This window comes from Delphinapterus leucas, chromosome 2 (assembly GCF_059928025.1).
Source record: "Delphinapterus leucas isolate spDelLeu-1000000601 "Yukka" chromosome 2, BTC_Dleu_Yukka2, whole genome shotgun sequence".
Lineage (NCBI taxonomy): Eukaryota > Metazoa > Chordata > Mammalia > Artiodactyla > Monodontidae > Delphinapterus > Delphinapterus leucas.
Window position 1 is genome coordinate 10,964,303 of NC_143130.1, and position 23,384 is coordinate 10,987,686.

At 42.8% G+C, this 23,384-nt stretch overlaps 1 protein-coding gene across 1 annotated transcript in view; it reads left to right on the forward strand.

The window, feature by feature from the left end:
- The window catches only part of PRTFDC1 (phosphoribosyl transferase domain containing 1), a 90,531-nt gene extending 75,314 nt beyond the window's left edge, over nt 1-15,217 (forward strand). Inside the window, exons 5-9 of the mRNA XM_022580529.3 lie at nt 5,715-5,732; nt 7,076-7,158; nt 7,643-7,689; nt 12,019-12,095; nt 13,116-15,217. Coding sequence (XP_022436237.1) covers nt 5,715-5,732; nt 7,076-7,158; nt 7,643-7,689; nt 12,019-12,095; nt 13,116-13,163 — 273 coding nt within the window. The 3' untranslated portion in view covers nt 13,164-15,217. The remainder of the gene's footprint in view (nt 1-5,714; nt 5,733-7,075; nt 7,159-7,642; nt 7,690-12,018; nt 12,096-13,115) is intronic.
- Nucleotides 15,218-23,384: the final 8,167 nt, after the last annotated feature.

Genomic DNA, 23,384 nt, shown 5'->3' on the forward strand with positions numbered 1-23,384 from the left:
GGGGGCGCGGGTTGGATCCCTGTTCGGGGAACTAAGATCCCGCAGGCCAGGCAGAGTGGCTGAAAAAAGAAAAAAAGAAAAAAAAATTCAGAGGCCCTTCAGAGTGTTTCCATCATGCAGAATGTACACCAGCTGGGAAAAAAACTTAAAAGGAAAAGGCACCCAACAGTGAGTGGGTCCTTTTATTAATGGTGGTAGAAGAAAGTCTGAAACTGCAATAAGTATCTGCCTGGGATGGAAGATGCTTTGGGTGAATATCTGTGTTGCAAGTGTTGTTACAAGTCGTCAGCTAACTTATCCCTTCTCATAGAGTAATCACAATTTCTCAATCAACAAATTTACACTGAAGTTATACTTATCATTATATTATTAGTCTGCCATGAACTTATTCAGGCCTTCTTTTTTTTAATGCTCGGTACCCAGAGAAGAACTTTAGGGGTTCTTTCCACACAAGACTGTTTCCTTGAGCTTAAAGAAATCCAAAGAAGGAATGATTCCTTAGGACTGTAATCGTCTTAGAGAGAAGAGGGTGAGGTTTTACTTGGGACCAGAATGCCTGGGAATAGCACCGAAGAGGGAGAGAGATTAGCATGTGGAAAGGGGGAGGAAGGGGAGGGAATAGCGGAGCCAGAGGACAGGAGTGGCCCAGTGTGACTGAAGGAAATTAGTCAAAAATAGGAAAACGATAATTTGAAAAACTGAAAATGTCGACTGAATTTGGTTTATAGAATATGTTGAATAACTAGTGTAACTTGCTCGGAAAAGCAAAGAGCCGCAAAAGTTGCTGAGCCGTGGTGACATCATGAAGCTGTGTTTTGGGGAAAATGCACCTGACGGGAAGGTGGAATTAACTGAAAGAAGAGAGAGACTCCAGGTAGAGAAACCAGTTAGGAGACCACTTGATTGTTCACTTGATTGATTGACTGATTGGAGCACTTGAACTACAGGAACGAAGTAGGGGGTGAAACAGAAGGAACAGCCCTCTCCAAAGGCGCAGGAAGGAGCTCAGTGATTCCTGAAAGAGGGAGGGTTAGAAAGGATTTTTTAAAATCAAATTTGTTTATAGAAGGACTTTTAAAAACATGGGAAAATCACCTGTAGAATTTTCCATGCATTGTAAACCCCGTAACTGTACTATGTAACTTCTTAAGTCCTCTATAGATGTGCAAGTTAAAATGTTTAGGAAAGGGAGGGCTTCCCTGGTGGCGCAGTGGTTGAGAGTCCGCCTGCCGATGCAGGGGACGCGGGTTCGTGCCCCGGTCCGGGAGGATCCCACATGCCACGGAGCAGCTGGGCCCGCGAGCCATGGCTGCTGAGCCTGCGCGTCCGGGGCCTGTGCTCCGCAACGGGAGAGGCCACAACAGTGAGAGGCCCGCGTACCGCAAAAAAAAAAAAAAAAAAATGTTTAGGAAAGGGAGATTCTAGACAGCCCCTGTGCTCCTTTCTGTTACCTCTTCTTCCTTCCTTCCTCCCTTCCTTCCTCCCTCCCTCCCTCCCTTCCTTCCTTTCTCTCTCCTTCCTTCCTTCCTTCCTTCCTTCCTTCCTTCCTTCCTTCCTTCCTTCCTTCCTCCCTCCCTCCCTCCCTCCCTTCCTTCCTCCCTCCCTTCCTCCCTCCCTCCCTCCCTTCCTTCCTTTCTCTCTCCTTCCTTCCTTCCTTCCTTCCTCCCTCCCTTCCTTCCTTCCTTCCTTCCTTCCTTCTTTCCTCCCTCCCTCCTTCCCTCCCTCCCTCCTTCCCTCCTCCCTCCCTCCCTCCTTCCCTCCCTCCTCCCTCCCTCCCTCCTCCCTCCCTCCTCCCTCCCTCCCTCCCTTCCTTCCTTCCTCCCTCCCTCCCTCCCTTCTTTTTTTTAAAGCAAAAGGAAGAAAACTCCCAAGAAAGGCTGGCTGCGTCATGGTTCTAAGTAGGTCACGGCAGTTGAATACAGGGAGCCCTCAATGATTCAGTTCAGTGGCCCCTTCAGCTCACAGCATTAAAAGCATTTCACTTGGTGTGTTTAAGCTGTCTGCACAATGCGCTCTCTGGCTGATTTTTTTCAAAGTTGATTTAATCCTGGCACTTCATAAAATGTGTGTATCCATCAAAGCAAGACGATTTTATTCATGTTCAAGAGAAATCTCTGAAAGGGTGGAATAAAACCAAACGCATGGAAACAGGCGCAAATCCAGCAGTGGAAAAACACAGATGTGTAGGTTAAGTGCAAGATTTCAGGAGACGTGCCACCCCACCCCGAATAAGTTTCTAACCAAACGCCAGAGTGAAGCATCGGAACCTGCCAGCGTTTCCTCCTTGGCCGCCTTAACTGTTTAAATCATTCCTTTTAAATTGCATCTGACTAGACTGAGAACAGCAACGGAAATGCCCACCGACTGATGATTCTGGCAATTCTGTGAATTATCACATCAAGTGAAACGCTGGACTGCATGCCTTTCTCCATGGGGTTTATAGTCACACTCGTGCGCACACTCAGCATCCACGCTCAGCTCCCCATCATTCCTGCCATCATCCCTCTGCTGGGTGTGACCACAGCCGCAAAAATACATTGCTGCCGATTAGACCGTGGTGTGCTGATCATTTTGCATTTTGAAAGACTGAAAGGAATAACCTATTTAAGAAAACCATTTAGATTTGCATAACTCTTTCCTTCTTTCTTTTCTTCTTCTCTTTCTTCCTTTCTTTTTTTCTTTAGGAAACCCGATGGGATTAGCTTCGATCAGGATCATGCAATAGCAAAGAAAGGACACACTCTGGAGAGTCCCCATAGGATTTTTGCCTGCGGTTCCCAAGCTACAGATTTTACTGGCTTTCTGGGAGGAAGTGAGCTCGGTGTGATGAGATGACTAAGATGGGGGCTGGTGAACATCTCAGATTCAGTGATTAGAGTTAGCAGATTGGAAGTGTTTAAGGGAGGCACAGTATGTTCTGGAAAATTCCCAAGGTTGCCCAGTCAAGAAAATAGGGATTTTAGAAGATTTCTTAAAGGAAAATTAAAAGCAATAGACATTAATAATAGCTCAGTTAAGGAGGGATTATACATCTTTAAGGAGAAAAATGGAGGGGATGTGTCAAAAGTATAATGAACTAGAGAAAGAAAGAAGGTCGGAATTGTTGATTTGTTCCATGGGCAGTTTTCTGAGCCCCGACTACATACCAGTCTCCATGTTTACGTGCTGATCATATAAAGATGAGTTAGTCGTTGTCTCTTAGCTTGTGGAGCTAATCTTGGTCCATTAAAGTATAAAGAGATTAGTTCTCTTGGACAATACTGAAAATGCTTCCAAAGTTGGGGTAGTCACTGTCTCTCTACTCAAGGAGGGTTTTGCAAGGCAGAGCCAATCTTCCAAAGGTACTAAAAGCATTGCTGTATTTGGAGGTGAGCTTTTCACACAACAGGCAGGCCACTAAAAATCCAGGAGTCAATCCATATACCACTAATGAAAGAGTTTGAAAACACTGTTGATGTTCTCTACAGGAAAATAAATATATATGCAATGACTGCTCTGTAGAACTCACTAAAGAACTCCAGTTTTCTGCATAGTTCCCTTTCAAGAGCAGGTGGTTTTTCTATACTTGTATTCCCATGCCCATCATTTAGGAGCCTGCTAAATAATTTTACTTTTTTAGTACTCTGCAGAACTCAGAAAGTCCTTTGTATTGTTACAGACTATTCTAAATGAAAAGAGATTAAAGATCCAGTGCATGGTCTTAGATTAGACAAACCAACTACAACAAAAGCCATCTGAAGGACAACTGGGAAAATTTAAATATGTACTAGGTTTATATGATATTAAGAAATTATTGTCGAGGGGTTTCCCTGGTGGTGCAGCGGTTAAGAATCCGCCTGCCAATGCAGGGGACACGGGTTCGAGCCCTAGTCCGGGAAGATCCCCCATGCTGCGGAGCAACTAAGCCCATGCGCCACAACTACTGAGCCTGTGCTCTAGAGCCCACGAGCCACACTACATGAGTCCATGTGCCACAACTACTGAAGCCCGTGCACCTAGAGCCCGTGCTCCGCAACAAGAGAAGCCACCGCAATGAGAGGCCCGCGCACGGCCGTGAAGAGTAGCCCCTGCTCGCCACAACTAGAGAAAGCCCGCGCACAGCAACGAAGACCCAATGCAGCCAAAAATAAATAATTTTAAAATAATAATAAATAATTGATTTTTAAAAGAGAAATTATTGTCGAATAAAGAAGTGTGGTATACATATACAGTGGAATGTTACTAAGCCATTAAAAAAAACCGAAGGAAATCCTGCCGTTTTCAACAACATGGATGGACCTTGAAGACGTTACGCTAAGTGAAATAGGTTGGACAGAGAAAAACAAATACTGTGTCATCTTACCTATATGTGGAATCTAAAACAAAATAAAACAAGACAAAAGCCAAACTCACAGGAAGAAAGGTCAGATCTGTGGTTACCAGAGGCAGGGTGTGGGCCCGGGGAAGCCGGTCAAAAAGCACGAACTTCCAGCTGTAAGTCAGATAAGTCTAGAGATGTAGCATACAGCATGGTAACTCTAGTTAACGCTACTGAGCGGTATATGTAAAAGTTATTAAAAGAGTAAACCCTAAGACTCCTCATCACAAAGAAAAGATGGTTTTGCTTCTTTTGCTTCTTGTTTGTATCGTATCTACGTGAGAGGATGGCTGCTGACTAAATTTATTGCAGTAATCATTTCACAGTATATCTAAGTCAAACCGCCGTGCTGCACACCTTAAACTAACATAGTGGAGTATGTCAATTATATCTCGATCAAATGGAAAAAATGAAAAAAGAAATAAATTATTGCCATTTTTGTTAGAGGTGCTAATACTTAGGCTATGCGTAATGTGCAATGTCATGATAACTTTAATATAAAATACGTAAGCATTTTTAAATACTGTTAACAGTTAGAAACGCATCAACATCTAGAAAATCTTTAGACTTTTCTATTTGATTTTCATCATGTGTATGCATTACCTTGATTTTTTAAATGTATTTAATTAATTTTGACACTATATCTCTGGATTTGTGCCTATACAAATCCCACTTCCCAGCCACCATTATACACTTCAAGGATGACTCTTGTTTTGCAAGGCTCTGAGCTTTCAAAAAAACAGATTTAATTACGTGCAGTGCACTTTATTTAATTAGGCAAGAATGCAGACTAACAGTTTAAACAGCGTTTTCATTATAAGATTGAAACAAAAAGAGATTGTGAACTAGGACATTAAATTAACCAAGTATTCTCCCAGTATTCCGGTTGGTTGATAGGCATGGTTGATAAGCCTCAATCAAACTAAAAATGCACACCCTAACTAGTTGTGATGGGTTGATGGTTAAGAATATAGCAAATGCGTTCAGGATACTAAGGGGACTTCTCTGTCAGTGTGATCCGCGGGGGATACCGTGGGCATGACCTATTTTAAAAACGACAAAATAACCTTATATTTTAATGATAAAATTAAGATTATTTAATGGATTTAATGAATAAAAAGACTGTACCTGTACAGACACCAATATTGCAGCACTCAGTAATTCCAGAAGGACTGTTAAAATGAATCTGGAAGCCTAGATTACCTCCAAACATTTGGGTTAGATGGACGGCAGAGGACCAGCTAAGCTGATTGTGAAATTCTAACTCTCAGCAAACTGTGTGTTTATCTTATGAGCCAGATTTGCCTCATATTCTAAATAGTTGTGTTTTTTGTTGTGCCTTGTTTTTTTATTTCAGAATGTCCTCATTGTCGAGGTAAGCTGACTTTTCTTTATCCATACTTGGAAGCTGAAAGAATCCAATGGTGAGTTTCGAAGTATAGAACCTGTTATCAAACTGGCCAAGGATTTATTGAATTCCCACTGTGTTTAGGGTTCTTCAGATTTACAGAATAGGAGTCAACTGGAATCACTGGCTTGAAATAACTGAGAATGGAAGCTTTGCAATAATAGTTGCATGGTACTTTATCCAGTTTTATATCTAATGCCACCCATGTCTAAATTGGTTCTTATACCTATTTGTGAATCAGACATTTTCACAGAAGAGAAAACTAGCCCACAGAACCAAAATTTTTTAATAGTAAAACCAAGGTTAGAATTCTCTTCACCCTTAATTCAGTGTTCTTGCTAATGTCCTCTAATGACTGGGAATAATTCTCCCTTTGGCATCCAAATCATAAATAGAATTAACCTAAAAATGTGCTATCCAGGGGAAATCTATAATTTAATTTAATTTGTTTTTATGTTTAAAAAATAAAAAGAAGAAAGAAAGAACGGGTCCTGGAGCCCAGCAGGCCTGTCTTATCAGCTGGCAAAAATTCAGGGAAGCTGTTCTCAAGCTTTGGTTACAATTGCCTGTGTGTGCCACACATATCTGCAGTTCTGCCTCAGACGTAACCCATGAAGTAGACCCTCTAGCCAAACGCATTGCCCATCCCTGGCTAAATTCAGACCCGTTGTTTTGATAATCAGCTCCTGACAGCTGATTTCTGCCCCACGGACAATCCATTCCGGCTGCCCATTCTACTCCTAATTATGCAGCGGCTCATCAGCGGGGATGAGCCTCAGCTCACGGCAGCCTCGCACCCTCAGAACTCACAGGCTGTCACCAGCTGCTGTCCAGACACATCTCACTTCCCAGCCATAGAATCTCCTATTAAGTGAGGAGAGCAAGGGGGGAGGCGTTTATCCATTCGGCGTATGCAGATGTACATCCCAAGTCCATGAAAATTCATGCGTCCTGTGTTGTGTGACATAACCTCAGGGCCAAATTTAGTCCTTGAATGCGCCTGCACGAATCCAAATGCACTCAATAAAGAGCCCCACGTGCTTTCCAGAGGCTGAACTTAGCCTTTCAACACAGCTCAAGGATTCTAGGAGGAAATAGTCACCAATATATCCCCCCCCCAAACCCAGCTTCCAGAAAGAAGCACCTGTCTAAAAAATATAACCGGCTCTGCCTCCTACTTTTACTCTAATTTGATGGCAGTTCTAATTATGATGCATTATTAATAAGGACTAGAATCATCTGTCTGGATGAAATGCCTTTTAATGCAGCCCAAAGGCATTTGGTTGAATTTGTCTGTCGTCTTTGCAAAGGATGTTGTCGGAACCGGGAGGACCATGAAAGCATTGCTCGGTAGCATAGAGAAATACAAGCCCAACAGGATTAAGGTAGCCAGGTGAGTGCCACGTTCACATCATCGCTGTTTCTGTCTTTCCAGACCAGCACGAGAGGGATGCTAACACAGGAAGCTGTTTCCAATGAGTGCAGTCAATTCCAAACCACTGACCCTTTGCCCTGGAGTGTTGTGGTTTGACCGTACTGAACAAACAGCCCATTTGACCGCTAGCCTGAGAGAGAGGAAAGGGAAGAGGACATGCTTTGCTGTGTGTCTGAGCCCCTCTTTCCGATGCCTCTGTTAGTTGTTTCCAGGAGCAGCTGGCAGAGCCCCAGTGCCTGCGCCCCTCTCCCTTCCTTTTATCCAGAATCTCACTGATGAGGTGCCGCAGGAGGGAATTTGAGGGCTGTGCTAATGCCCCATGTGCCCGAGGGAAAAAAATGCACGTTTCAAATATATATTTTAATGATGTTCAATTCTATTTGCAATTCACAAACATTTCATCTGGATCACTAAAGCTTTTTTTTTTTTCTTTTAATGGTAGTTTGTTGGTGAAGAGAACACCTAGAAGTGATGGCTTTAGACCTGACTGTAAGTGTTTTTTGGGGTTTTGTTGGCTGGTGGTGGTGTTTTGTATTTCAGAATCTTTGGTTTCCTCGTTGTTGGCATTCTTGTGAAACGGAAGCTATAAAGATTTGATGGTCCCATAAATGGTCTGTGGTCTCCCCAGCAATAGAACCCTCTACAACCGGAGGTTTTCATTTTCTAATTTGCATCTTTCCCAGGAACTGTGTTGTGTACACAGTTTTTATTTTTAGGTTTTCCATAGTACCTTCACTCCTAAGAACTCAGCTAAATTGGTTTCAGGGGGTAGAGGGAGACGTGACCCCCCTCCTGGGCTGACTTGGATGCACAGGGTTCCTGCCTTGGCCTCTGTCCCCACCAGTTGGACACAGAGAGGCACTGGGAAGGCTGAGAGGTGTTCTACTGTCTCCAGGAGCTGTGAGCGGACAACGCACAGCACTGACCTTCAGCAAGCCTGAATTTTAGCGCAGAAGGGGAAATAGGAGCCACCGCTCCACCACCTGCAAACACAAGTATAATAACACAGAGACTTAACAGAGCAAATATCTCTAGATACCGTCTTCACACTCGAGTTCAGACACATGTTCCGAAGGACTTTGCTCATCTAAGGCACTTTCCTCCCTCCTCCCCAGGATACGAATAGTTCTAATGCCAGAGAGGATAAACAAGCTGCTTGATTATTTATTATTCTAACACTAGAGGCGATATTTTTTTTCACTTGCATAGGCAGACTTCAGCTTGAGTTTTATGACTTACATTTGCACTCAAGCCTCTGGGATAATTTGGCTGCAGTTCTCATCAGCAAGCTGAACAAACAGAAGCACAAGAAGCACACTATGGATGGGTGATGTGCCAGTGACACTGAACCAGCGATTCTTTATTCTAAAAACAAGTTTCATTCCTAGGCGGGGTGTATTAAATCTAGACAATGTCAGTTCTGGCCAGATAGACCCAATAGCATGTCCCTGTCCAGATATTGGCTTGGGGAATGTAATCTGGATATGGTTAAGGTCCAACAAGGTTAATAAACAGAAATCTTCTAAGGAAATAACGTAAGATACTGTATAGAGAAGATTTCAACTGAAGTTGAAAGACATGCACTTCAGACATATCCAACTAGTTACAAATGTCTTGTGTCAGTCACAGCAACAGCATTAATAAAATAACAGCAGCTAACAGCAGTAAGAGATTTATTTTTTTAATTTTTAAAATTTTTTAAAAATTGAAGTTTAGTTGATTTACAATATCTTAGTTTCAGGTGTACAGCACAGTGATTCAGTTATACGTGTGTGTGTGTGTATATATATATATATATTCTTTTTTAGATTCTTTTTCCTTATAGGGGTTATTATGAAGTATTGAGTATAGTTCCCTGTGCTATACAGTAGGTCCTTGTTGGGTCTCTCTTTTATATATAGTAGTGTGTATCTGTTAATCCCAACCGCCTAACTCATCTCTCCCCTCCCCTTTCCCTTTTGGTAACCATAAGTTTGTTTTCTATGTCTGTGAGTTTGAGTTTACCATATGATCCTGCAATCCCGCTCTTGGGCATACATCCAGAGAAAACTATAATTTGAAAATATTTTGAAATAATTTCAAGATATTTCAATAATTTGAAAATATACATGCAGCACTATTTACAATAGCCAAGACATGGAAGCAACCTAAATGTCCATCGACAGATGAATGGATAAAGAAGATGTGGTACATACATACAGTGGAATATTACTCAGCCATAAAAAAGAATGAAATAACGCCATTTGCAGCAACATGATGGACGTAGAGATCATCATACTGAGCGAAGTAAGCCAGACAAAGACAAATACCATATGACATCGCTTATATGTGGAATCTAAAAAAAAAAAAGATGCAAATGAATTTATTTACAAAACAGAAAGATTCTCACAGACATAGTAAGAGATTATGATGTGCCTGACTCTGTTCTAAGGGCTACACAGAGATTAACACATTTAATCCTTGCAACATTCCTCTAAAGTAAGTGCTATTGCTGTGCCCATTTTACAGATGAGGAAATTGAACACAACCAGGTTAAAGAGTTTGCCAAGGTCACAAAGCTGTAAGTGTAGAGTCAGTATTGAACCCAGGCAGTCTGGTTGCAATCATGGCTTTTACTCTTGCCCTGCAATATAAGGGTAGGAACTGCAGCCATTTACCAGCTAGAGGTAGGTCACTCTGATTCCTGGCTGTTCTCCTGTCCTACTGATCCAGTGTTCTTCTTTTTTTTTTTTTTTTAATTAATTTTTATTTATTTATTTTTGGCTGCATTGGGTCTTTGTTGCTGCACATGGGGTTTCTCTAGTCGCAGAGAGCGGGGGCTAGTCTTCATTGCAGTGTGCGGGCTTCTCATTGTGGTGGCTTCTCTTGTTGTGGAGCATGGGCTCTAGGGGCACGGGCTTCAGTAGTTGTGGCTTGTGGGCTCTAGAGCACAGGCTCAGTAGTTGTGGCGCACAGGCTTAGTTGCTCTGTGGCATGTGGGATCTTCCCAGACCAGGGCTCAAACCTGTGTCCCCTGCATTGGCAGGCAGATTTTTAACCACTGCGCCACCAGGGAAGTCCCTGATCCAAAGTTCTTTTTTTTTTTCTTTATGGCTGTGTTGGGTCTTCGTTGCTGTGCCGGCTTTCTCTAGTTGCGGTGAGCGGGGCCTACTCTTCATTGCTGTGTGCAGGCTTCTCATCACGGTGGCTTCTCTTGTTGTGGAGCACAGGCTCTAGGCACGCGGGCTTCAGTAGTTGCAGCATGTGGGCTCAGTAGTTGTGGCTCGTGGGCTCTAGAGCGCAGGCTCAGTAGTTGTGGCACATGGGCTTAGTTGCTCCGCGGCACGTGGGATCTTCCTGGACCAGGGCTTGAACCCATGTCCCCTGCATTGGCAGGCAGATTCTTAACCACTGAGCCACCAGGGAAGCCGCAACGTTCTTTTACTCAGAAGGTTTGGCCTTCTGAATTGACTTTTCCCAGTCTGAGTTGCCACGCCTGTTTTAAGGATTGCATTGCACGCTGTAAAGTCATCATCATCCTTACAACCAGGGGTTCCTGGGATTTGCTAGGATGCTTTTAGCTAGTTCAGAATCTCTGTGCTCTCTTTCTTCCCGGATTTCTGAGGCTTTGTACTTTTTGGTCCTTTCTTGTAATTGACTTTTTCCTTTATGCTCAATGACACCTTTTATATCCTCTGACATCTTTTCTTCTGCTCTGCTTCTTCTCTTTGATTATTTTTTCTCAAGAAACCTACAGTTTGGAGGAATCAAATAGGCTTCCTAACAGTGACACATAATGGAATCCTTAGAAAAATAAGTCCCTCACCTCTAGCACTTTCTGCGAGCAAGAACCAGTTGGTTTCTCCATGTGGAAGCATCCTTGGTCAGAAGGACCAGAATGATGGTGAATGGTCAATGATGGAGACATTTCTCTGGGCTGTAAGTCCACTGGCTATGCCAAAGCACTGTTTCATAAAAGTAAGCAAGTACATCTCTCGTTTGCAATACCGTAATAAACATAAGATTCCTCAATACTGTAAAGAATTTGAAAAATCATTGGGCTATAGTTTCAAGACCTAAAGCAGAAGAGCTATTGTATGTTCCTTAAGAATTCTTTTCAATAAAAATGATCTTTCTTTCAATATATTCATCCTTTGCTTAACCTAAGTATCCCTACTGCATTTCAATCCATTTACTCCCATCCTGCCCTCAGTGGAGACAGAAGGCTAATTACTATCATGTGCACTATGGACTCAAAGACTAGCATTAGAGTAACCCTTAGCATTGTCTTCCTCAGGCTGAACAGTCCCTTTTCCTCTCATCTTGTCTCCCGGGTTTTGCTTTCCAGCCCTTTAACCAGCCGAGGCCGCTGAGTGCCATGGGAGGATGGCTTCCTATTGCAACAGCCTGTGCCCCTATTCACGTATTACAGCATTGGAATACCTTCCAATACCTTTGAACTGCACTTCATGCTTTGCAGTGTTTCCTTTGGCATGATATCATTGGACACTGCTTGCTTTGGAACAGCAGGGCTGCGTGCCTGACGCATGCACACTTCTTGATATCCACGGGGCTGCCTGAGCCCTTGCTCAGCTCTGTCTACCGGAAGTGCAGTCATTTTTCACTGTCTGTTTGCTGGCCGTCCTGTCTCCCTGAGTAGAGTCACTCTGGTCCAGGTCCTACTGGGCTCATGCTGTACATTGTCTGTCACTTTTCTCACTTACTTCTGCCTAATGGAAGGTCGTCATAGGTTAAGTGCCAACAGTGGCACATGGTGGCTTTATATTTACGTTATTTAAATGGTGTTCCTTTTATTTTTTCCTCCCTCTCTCTGCTCAGATGCTGGATTTGAGATCCCAAACTTGTTTGTGGTGGGTTATGCCCTAGATTACAATGAATACTTCAGAGATCTGAATGTAAGTCTTGCATGCAAATCCCCAGCCCCCTTTTCACAAGAACTTAACAATGACATCAGTTTAACAAATTTTTGAGATAGCCGTAATGATGGCTGCCATTTAATGAGTGTCTTCTGTGTCGGGAATATTCTGGGCACTTGGCATTCGTAATCCCAGTGAATTTCCACCACTGCCCAGCAAGGTAGGTATTAGGTTGTTGGAAGCAATTATGATTGTCTCTATTTTGTATGAAGGAAAGAAGGAAGTTAAAAGCAGAAAGATAGCTTGTTACTGATTTTTCTCCATCGTCATCGACTGTGTCTCCTCTCAACCATACTAACAGGCAGTATTCAATAAACTGTTTAGTGTCAGTGCTTGAAATCTAGAAGTTTCCAATTACAGCAGCATGTAGCTCATAACTATTCCCCCTTTGGGAGAAATCATTTTAACTTGTAGACGTGGACCCCCAAGTGTATGACCCTATCGTTGCTGAATGATCTGGAGGTAAACATCTTACCCAAAATGGACCAGTCCGTGTCTCTCTCCTAGGATTTAGAAACCTAAACCAAACACCACAGAGACCAAGGGATTTTGGACTTAAGCCGTGGGCTGAGGTCTGGAGCTACCCCAGTTCCTGCCTTCCAGTTGCTTCATTGCTCTGCTTTTCCTCTACCTTTGCGAGCTACCCCAGTACCCCACTGATAACACCCCCCCTTTTGCTTATGTTCACCCAACACCATTTCTGTTGCTTGCCATCAAAATATTTCTGACACATTTCTTGCTACCCAAAAAGGGTCAAAGGAGAATCAATACTTGCTACCCAAAAAGGGTCAAAGGAGAGTCAAGATGCAAACATATTATAAACCTATCACAGTACAATACTATATAGCCGATTGTGTTAGTTGGGTACCTAGGCTAACTTTGTTGGACTTATGGACAAATTGGACTTACGAACGCACTCGGAATGGAACTCGTTCATATGTAGGGGACTTATTATATTTTGTTAAGAGGCTGATGCATTTAAACCCTTTATTGTTTCAGCACATATGTGTGATCAATGAACACGGCAAAGAAAAGTATCGAGTCTAAAGAAGTAATTTTCACCATCGAATCTACAGATAACATCCTACTTACGACTACACTCAGGAAGCCAGCATGTAAAGTTTGTCTCCCAGGCATGTTCACTCAGCAGGATTTAAAAGGAAAAAAAAAATTTTAATGAGCAAGCTTTCTTTTCTGAGATTATAACATAACATGAAGAGTCCCAAAGGTTCTCAAGGAAAAGAAAGCAATTCTTTTATTTGACTTGTTCCAAATTAAACACTCTGCCTTGCGACTCAAACTGCCTTCACACCCCTGAGATACACCTTCTTTTGTTCTGATAAAGTCGTTATGCTTGATTACTATACCGCCACATAGTTACTCAAATATTTTTCACTTAACTTTTTTTTTTTTTAAATACTTTACTTTGGTAATATTTTGCAATCTTAAAACCTGGAAGCCTTTTTATTGAACCTCTGAGCCCATGTACTGGAACTGCAAGTAGATTCCCATCCTAATAAAGGAGGGAAAGGACAATTTAATATAAATTTCTGTTTGCGCACTTCTGACAGGCCATTATTATCTGCTTTGACAAAGTCTTTCTGAACAGCAGCGTACAATGAATCTTAATGATGTTATGAAATGGGCTTCGCCCAGGGCTCTTGATTGGAGCTTCCGGTATGTGATAACGGTATGTCATGTATGCTTGGATGTACTCAACTGTGTTTAATACTCTGAATTTTAATTAGAAAAAATACAATGGCAGCAAGGCCCTGGTTTCTAAGCGGCATCCTTTTATTCATGCAGGACATGAGAAACAGCAAATCGGGGGTGGAGGGAGAAGTGTTTTCAGTGCTCAAAACTGAGCAAGTATAAATTTTTCATGTATTTCCATCAGAGGGCAAGACACTATTATGTATTATCCTAAAGAAGAATACAGAGGTTGAATTATGTTTTTAAGTGGCCTTATGAGACGGATCACACGACCCAACGCGCTATAGAAAACTAGGATACTTAAGAAAGATTTTTCTGAATAACATTTTTTTTCCATTTCCACTGTTTTATGAGAGGTTTTCTAATTTATGGGGATTTTAATAGAAAATAAACTTGAGTGCCAATAGAGCTGTTTTTTCTCACTTCCTAAAAGGAGCAAATGCAAAATAAATAACTAAGCAGCCTTTGTTTGGTTCTGAACCGTATGTGGTGTATTGTTATCGGGTTCCAGCTTCCTTTAAACTAATAAAGAATAAGAAAACTTGTTATGTCTCATAACTGCTTACTGTTTTTCTTCCGCCTTCATATTTTTTATATACTTTCAGCCATTATACTGTGTGTGAGCCAGTAGCTTAAATATACGACTGCATACATCTTCCCTGTGGCTTTAGTTTTGTTAATCTGGAAAAAATCCAGTATATGCACCAGTATAAGCAAATGATTAAGCCAGCCTTGATCCGCTGCTTTTTTTTTTTTTTTCTCCTTAAGCTTGTTTGTAAAAACAAGGAATTTCAGTTGTAAAAGAAGATTTTCCTGCATATCTTTGTTCCAGTCAGAGAAGAAAATAAACCACACCCAGCTCTCCCAAGGGGCAAACCAGCAAAGGGAATTCCTTCTGGCTTTGTTCCACGGACAAATCTGTATCCAAGTTATAGGTTGATAATTTGGTCTAACTGGCCAGTTTCTTGAACTATCAAAATTAATCTTCTAAATATAATTTTCCACTATGCCACATTTATATCAGAGGACCTAGAAAAATCCAAGGACATTTGGTTTTAAATATAAAATTAGCGATAAAGTATGTATTATTGAAAGATTTTCTTTTAAATGTTGAATCTTAGTAAACATCAGTATCATTTTTGAGGACTGTAGGTTTATTCAAATTAGAAAGGAAGTTGATCTACTTCACAAGATTTTGAGAAGGATTTGTGAGAGTTAATGCTGAAAAAGAAAAATTCATTAAACACACAAGAAGTTTAATCATTCCTGAAATGTTTTCCTGTCAGACCATATTTTGACAGTGATATCCAAGAATATCATCTTGGGAAGAATAGTATTTCCTTTTCTCTTGAACACTCTAATCTTTTTAGTATCACTGAGTTTATTCAACCTAGACCAAAAATGTAAAAGCTTATCATCTGGTTAACAACCAGTGCATTTATTAATTTAGTGTTCCAAAGCTGATTAATAGGGGGGGAAAAAAAGTGTGGCATGTGTCCCTGGAAAAATCTGGATTCAGTTATAATCAACATACTCAGTAATACTTTGGGATCTTTCAAACAAATCAGAATCCCTCAGTACAAACTGGCCCTTTCTTATTGGACTGGAATATATCCCATATTGAACCACGTACTACCCCCAAGGTGAGCTGCGTGAAGGTCAGATCCTGATGCGCCTTGTTTAACCTTTGGATGTCTTTGGATGTCACTTGTTTTGCCATGTCTCAGGCCTCCGGAGACTGAAAACAGCCTTGCAGAGCACAAGCAGCCACTTCCTCAGCCTCCTGTGCGGTGAACTTGGATTTTCCCAATGGAGACAGAAGGTAACCCATCCCACTTCTAAAGACCCGCTGTCGTGGAAATATTTCCCCACTTCTGTAAGAGTTACTGTGTTCTAGGAAACTGAAACCCTAAACCACACTCTCGACCCGGATGTCTGGTTAATTTGGGCAAAAAATAGCATTTGGGAGTTTTACTTAGTTTACCATCGTAAAGTTCCTTTGGGTGCCCTGATGACGTCTGAGGACCACTGGGCCGGCGAGTTTCACGAAGGGAAAAGAGGATCACGGAGGGACATCTGGGATTTGGTGCTGGGAAGTGTGCGGAGTAAGGAAAGTGGATGCATGTGGAGAGGGCCGCGAGGCTCCATGGCCCCAGCCGTACCCCATGAGTGGTTCTGAACCCTGTGGAGAAAAGTAGGCAAAGATGTCAGCAGAAAGAGCTGTTTTCCTAGTAGCCATCATGCCACACAGTGGAGCCGCCAGGCTGGTCTCCACATCTCACTGGGGATCATGGTGCAGCTTTAGAGTGGGAGAAGTCCTGGGAAAGCAGCTCCGTTGGAGGATCCCAAGGATTCTGCAGTTAGGGGAGTTCTTGGGCTGGGAAGGGTGTCCACATTCAGGGCGCTTCACAGGATGCCCCCTCCAGAGACTTCACAGGCCACAGGCTTCCACAGGGGACCAGAGCAGCCCATGGGAGGAATGTTGATGGCCACATGTGAGAAAGCTCTGAGCATCCCGGACACACAACTACTGCATGGGTCGTACCGTCCATGCTGCTGGTACCCTAGGCAAGGATGCCTGGCCGAGGGGAGCAAGGAGGAGCTGAAATCCAGCCCACATGCCACTTGTCAAGCCATGGACTGCATCAGCCTTCAGGTAGGCGTGTCCTTTTCTTAAAGGGGTTTCTTTTTCTAGGCCACCAGAAAAGGTTATGTTTTTGCAATTTCTCATCCACAAAAGGGTGGCTTTTTCTGCCAGGGTGAGCTTTGCTCAGAAATAGGTAGGGGAGAACACGGAGACAGGGTGTGGGTTCTGAAGTCCTGCAATTTCCAAGTGATAGGAATAAGCCTGAACTAATGTTACTGTGACCTCATCCGTATCCAGATCCTAGTGGGTGTTGACTAGTGAATAAGCTGTGTGTGAGGATGGTAAAGTTTAGATGATTTGTTCAAGAAATCTGGCTGTGAAGAGAAGAGACACAAAACCATAGCTAGAGGCCTTGTAAAAGATGGAAGAGGCTTGTGCATCTTTATTCGCTGTAGAGAACAAAAAAAATCAAACAGAATAGTAGAATGTATTCATTGTTGACCGCTGTGTAACAAATCACCCCAATACTGAGTGGCTTAAACCAACAATAATTCTTTTATTATCTCGCATGCTTCCAAGAGTTAGGAATATGGAGAGAGCACAGTGGGGATGGCTTGTTTCAGCTCCGTGATGTTTGTTGCTTCTGCAGGAAGATTCAGAGGCTGAGGGCTAAACTGTCTAGTGTGGCAGCCATTAGCCACATGCAGTTATTTAAATTTAAATGAAATAAAGTTAAATGAAATTTAAAATTCACTTTTTCATTCACACTAGCTACATTACAATTGCTCAGTAGCCTCATGTGGTAGTAAGTTACCATATTAGCACAAACAGAAAATTTCCATAATTGCAGAACGTTCTATGGGTAGCTCTGATCTGAAGGCCTGTCTAGCGGGTGATGTTGGCTGTTAGCCTGAACCTTAGCTGAGGCTGAAATTCTTCTGTGTGGTTTCTCCATGTGGTTTGGGCTTCCTCACAACATGGCCGCTGGGTTCCCAAGGCAAGTGCAGACAGAGACAGAGAGAAGCAGGTGGAAGCCACATCGCCTCTTATCTGACAGACTCACTTCCACCATGTTCTGTGAGTCAAAGCAGATACAGGGATTTGTCTGAGTTCAAGGGGAAGGAACAGAGACTGCCACCACTCAGTGGTAGATTAGCATAATCATCATATTGTAAGATGGTCAAGTGGAATGGCATATATTGCTGTGGCCATCTTCAGAAACCTGCAGATGAAGTCTGCCACAGAAAAGTGATGTGCCCTGCACATTTCCCTACTAATTAGGTTAGTGAAGGAGTTGATTATCCACTGGTCATAATGCATAATTGAAAACAAGCCTGCTTGCACAGATTTTTAAAGATTACAAAATACTACCTAGCCACGTGGGAAAATATGAGATGATGAAAAGAACACCAGGCAGTAGCACATCTTGATTACAAAGATAGAAATACACGTCTTCCCACTGAGAGTATTTGGAATAAATTAGAAGACTTTGAAAGAGCAGCTTTATTTCTATTAAGGTGCTTAAGTTTGAAATATAAAAAACAGTAGAATGGTTTTTGCTTGGCAAACGCCCTATAGATGTAAATTCATACTGAAATTTTGGTAGTTCCATTTTCATATGAAAAAAGTTTCATAATAATTTGGCCAAGAAAGTGATTCAGGATAAGGGCCCTTAAAACACAATGAATGTAACTAGGTGAACAATTACATATATATGTTACATACATTATACTAGAAACAATACTCATCAAGTCAATTTTAAAAACAACAGATTACTCAGTACTAACCTACAGGATTTTACAATGAAAACTGCTCTGATTTATCTAATCTAATATTGAACGACAGAATTGGTTGACTGGAAAAAGAAATCAACGTAATTTGTCTTCTCTTTAGTAAGGATTTTGGTTCCGCCATGTGAAGAATATTCATCAATAGCCTGAGAAAATGACTTATACTACACAGCTACTGGGTAATTGCACAAATCCGTATAGTTGTATTCAAAAGAGACGTGTCATGAGCATAACAAAGCATCTTGTGCAAGATTCAAGCCCAGGCATTGGGTGTGTTGACATTTCATGAAAGATTTGGCTGAAACTACTGTGGATCATGCACTATGCCAAAACTTGAGAATAACTCAATGTAATATTTAGCACAAAACTCAGAGGTAGGAATTGGCATCTCCATTTTAGAGATAAGGAAGTGAGGATCAGAGAGATTAAATCACTTACCCAGGGTCACACAGCTTTGTTCAAAGCCAAAAATTGAAGCAGTGCTATTGGACTCTTGAGTCAGTACTCAAGATACAGGACTAAGTTCATGGACACTAGAAAGTGTGCCTGCAGACTTATGGATTACAATTAGATGAGTATAAGAAAGGATGGTGTGGTATAGGAAATCTATTTGTTTTTTCCCACTGGTTCCTGGCTCAGAGCTCCTAAAACCCTTGGAATTTCCAAAGTGATAGGAGTGTCTTTTGTTATCCATAACAAGCCTCTGGATCACACCTGGGTTTATGTTAATGAGGTGACTTGGATTGGGAACCCTAGATGGCCTCAAAGAACAGTGATCAGAGGGTTGGAATTTTCAGCCCTGCCCACTGACCTCTGGGTAATCATACAACTGCGTTTCATTAGCTACTATTTTTGTGCATCTACAATACATTCAAAGAAGAAATGGTCCTATAATTTTCTTTTCTTCTGTTATCCTTATTTGGTTTTGGAATCAGGATTATTCTAGCCTCAAAAATGACATCAGGTGGGATTTCCCTGGTGGTGCAGTGGTTAAGAATCCGCCTATGGGCTTCCCTGGTAGCGCAGTGATTGAGAATCTGCCTGCCAATGCAGGGGATACGGGTTCGAGCCCTGGTCTGGGAAGATCCCACATGCCACGGAGCAACTGGGCCCGTCAGCCACAACTACTGAGCCTGTGCGTCTGGAGCCTGTGCTCCGCAACAAGAGAGGCCGCGACAGTGAGAGGCCTGCACACCACGATGAAGAGTGGCCCCCACTTGCCACAACTAGAGAAAGCCCTCGCACAGAAACGAAGACCCAACACAGCCAAAAATTAATTAATTAATTAATTAATTAAAAAAAAAAAGAATCCGCCTACCAATGCAGGGGACATGGGTTTGATCCCTAGTCCAGGAAGATCCCACATACGGTGGAGCAACTAAGCCCATGCGCTGCAACTACTGAGCCTGTGCTCTAGAGCCTGAGCCACAACTACTGAAGCCCGTGTGCCTAGAGCATGGGCACCGCAACAAAGAGCGGGCACCGCAATGAAGCGGGCACCCCACTCTCCACAACTAGAGAAAGCCCAGGTGCAGCAACAAAGACCCAATGCAGCCATAAATAAATAAATAAATTTATTTTTTTTTAAAAATGACATCAGGGAATTCCCTGACAGTCCAGTGGTTAGGACTCCATGCTTCCACTGTAGGGGGCATAGGTTCGACCCCTGGTTGGGAAACTGAGATCCTGCATGCCTCGCAGTGTGGCCAAAAAAAAAAAAAAAAAAAAAGACATCAGCCTTTCCTTTTTTTCTGTTTTCTGGAACAACTTGTATAAGATAGGGATTCTCCATATGTTGACATTTGTACTACTTTAAAAAATTTCACTGTGTATGTAGTCATTTCTTCTTTTTGTTCCATATTTTATTTGCTTCTAATACCTTTTATTTTTTCTCCACCAAAGAAACCACTTTAGTTTTGTTAATCTTCTAATGGATCGTTTCTTCCAGGCTGTACCCATCCTCCAGATTCCATGACTGTTGGCTGGAAATGATGCTTATCTCCTAGTATTGTTGTAAGGCTTAAATAAGATAATATATGTACAGTTCTTTGCACTTAGCATTAATCAAGAATCATATGCAATATACGAACATATGATCATCTGTAGATACTTAATGCTGGCATTTTTCTTGTCCTTCATCTCCATGCAGTCCCTTCCACTTCATCTCAGTCCTTGTACTTCACAACATATTTTAAATAATTATTCCACATTTCTATGGCCAAGTAATAGTTGTCTGAAACTTGATTTTGTTACAAGGGTACAAAATCTTAGTTTTTGAACTTATCCTAATCAAAACAATGGTTAAAATAATTGGGGTGCTGCTCTAACTTGAACAGATGGCTTGTTTCTGTTTTTTAAGTACAAATTATTTTGGCAACAAACTTTGAACTGGCTGTCATTAAAACTTTGAAAATAAGTTCCAGTTTTGAATCAGGAAGCCAGAAGGACTTGGTAAATCATTTCCACGCTGGGGAGAAATCACCCGAGAGGTGCTATGTCCCTGCTAGTTTAGTGTCACAAGTTCATCAAGGTTCCTCTTATAGCAACCTTCAAGTCAGGCACTGAAAAAAAGAAAGTGTGCCAACAGAGAGAGGAAGAAAGAGAATTTTGACCTCGTCATAACTCTAAGCTGTAACTAAAACAAGTAAGACCCAAGAGGTTCCACTCTTCCAGTTAGAGACAAAGACGTGAAATGCTGAAGCCAAAACTCAGAACCCAAGTAACTGTGACTTTGCAGCACTGAGCTCTAGTTCCAGGCCCCAGCTGGTCCTCTCCAGGCCTTGCTTTTCCTCATCTATAAGCCCAGGAGAGACAGACAGGCCTCCTCATTGTGTAGCTATGAGGAAAAGTTCGTTAATAAAAGACAAGTAAGCCTATTGGCAATAGCAAATGTTAAGATGCTTACAATTAGCTTGGGAAAAAGAGATACCCTGTGCTGTTTACCTCCATCAGACACTGCCCTTCTCTCTGAGGCCAGGCTGCTAAACAGCTTGCTTCTAGAAAGTCCCCTTGTGAAGTCAAATGTCCTTGAATGTATAGAAGGTCCAGGGCAGAGTTGTTCAGCATGAGACAAACTGGGCAAGGTCACATGGTGAGCAGAGGCTCTAGAAGGTAGAGCTGATGTGCATGCGACGTGCTGTTCATTCACTCCTACCGCAGTCAACTGAACGATGGTTCCCCAAAGATATCCACGCCTTCATGCCCACAGTGTGTGAATACGTTGCCATACATGGCAAAAGGGACTTTGCAGCTGATCACATGAAGGATGTCAAGACGGGGAACTTATCCTGGATTGTCCAGGTGGGGTCATTGTAATCATAAGGGTCTTCATAAGAGAGGAACAGGGGAGTCAGACTCAGAGAAGGATGTGATGGCAGAAGAAGGGGTCGGAGACAGAAATTTGGAGACGCTCCACTGCTGGCTCTGAAGATGGCGGAAGAGGCCATGAGCCAAGGTATGCAGGAGGTCTCTAGAAACTCGAACAGGCAAGGAAACGGGTTCTCTCCCAGAGCTTCTAAAAGGGACACCTTGACTTAGCCTCTGGTGAAAGTTGTTTTGGACTTCTGGCTTCCAGAACTTCCAAATAATACATTTGTATTGTTTTACATCACTGAATGTGTAACAATTTGTTACAGCGGCGACCAGAAACTAATACACCTCCGGTATACCAGTGCCATGTGGCAGGAGACATTTTTCTTCCACAGTCTCTACAGGGAGGCAGCACACCTAGAAATGGGGGGTACCGCATAGGAAAGCAGCCACATGCTGCCCTGGCTCCCAGCCAGCAGAGCAGGAAGAGGGATGCATGGATGTCTGTTTCTCCACTTGAGTCGGTGTCAGGGCAGAATAAGCCCAGGATTTTATTCAGTCATTTAGACATCCACGAAATATATTGATTGTTTACTGCTTCTGAGAATTGCTAGGCCTCCTTACTTTTGAATGATGAAAAAGTGCTAACTTTCTGCTGGAACGCTTGTGACCCAACGCACCTGTGAAAAGCCCAATCAGGGCTGAGTCTCTCTTGCTCAACTTATCATCTGAGCCCAGCGTCACACCTAGATGACAGTGAGAAACCCCATCATCATTCATGACACCGTTAGGTAGCTTCCTGGTTGTCAAGGTGACGATGTGCTGGGAAACATCGCATGTACTCATCTCATGGCGTTGCGTACAACTGGTTTGTTCCTTAGCCATCAAACCAGGGCAGATTCCTCAGACGGCCAGCTGCTCATGGTGTGACAGGAACATTTTTAATGCCCGTGTCACTTCATGGCATCATTTCTCACCACTTGTGGACACACACTCTCCATGCCCGTCAGACAAGCCTGTTTGCAGCCCGTGTGGATGGTTCTCACTCATTGCTCCTTTGTCCTTTGGCACAAGAGGTATTTATTTCCACGTTGCATGTTTTTTACTTTCTCTCTACCAATTGACACCCCTTTTGTCTACCTCAGTATGGAACAGGGTGCGCTTCTAGGACCCCTTCCCGGGTTCTACTGCCCTAACCTGATTCTCCCTTGAACTCGTGTCTTCTCTGTTCTTACCTGTGGCTGGATTCACGAGGGAAGAGGCGAGGTCAGCCCACCAGTGCTCGCTTTTATGTATCATGTGTATCCCCAGAGACATTGTAAGCCTCGGGAGAGGAGGAATCTCATCTTCTATCTCTTTCCTATTACATCTCTGCCAAGAAGTTAACTAGCACAGCCTTTGGTCTTCAGTAAGTAACAAATGGTTCTAACTGGATTTGTTGCAGGAAGGGGGACCCCTTCCAGGGCCCGAGAGTGGGCTTTTGTCTAACACTCGGAAATGAATTGTCCGAGGAGACACACGTGCTGACAAAGCAAGAGACCTTGCTGGGAAGGGGCGCCGAAGCGGAGAGTAGGAGGGTGAGGGAACCCAGGAGAACTGCTCTGCCACGTGGCTCGCAGTCTCGGGTTTTATGGTGATGGGGTTAGTTTGCCAGTTGTCTCTGGCCAATCATCTTGCTTAACCCGTAGTCTGCCTCAGGGCCCTTCCTGATGGTACACGCATCGCTCAGCCAAGACAGATTCCAGCACAAAGGATTCTGGGAGGTTGGTAGGCTATATTGGGCTGGCCAAAAAGTTTGTTCGGGTTTTTCCATAACATCGATATTACAGGCTGGTGTCTCCTCCCTCCTTGTGGCCCCTCCCGAATTCT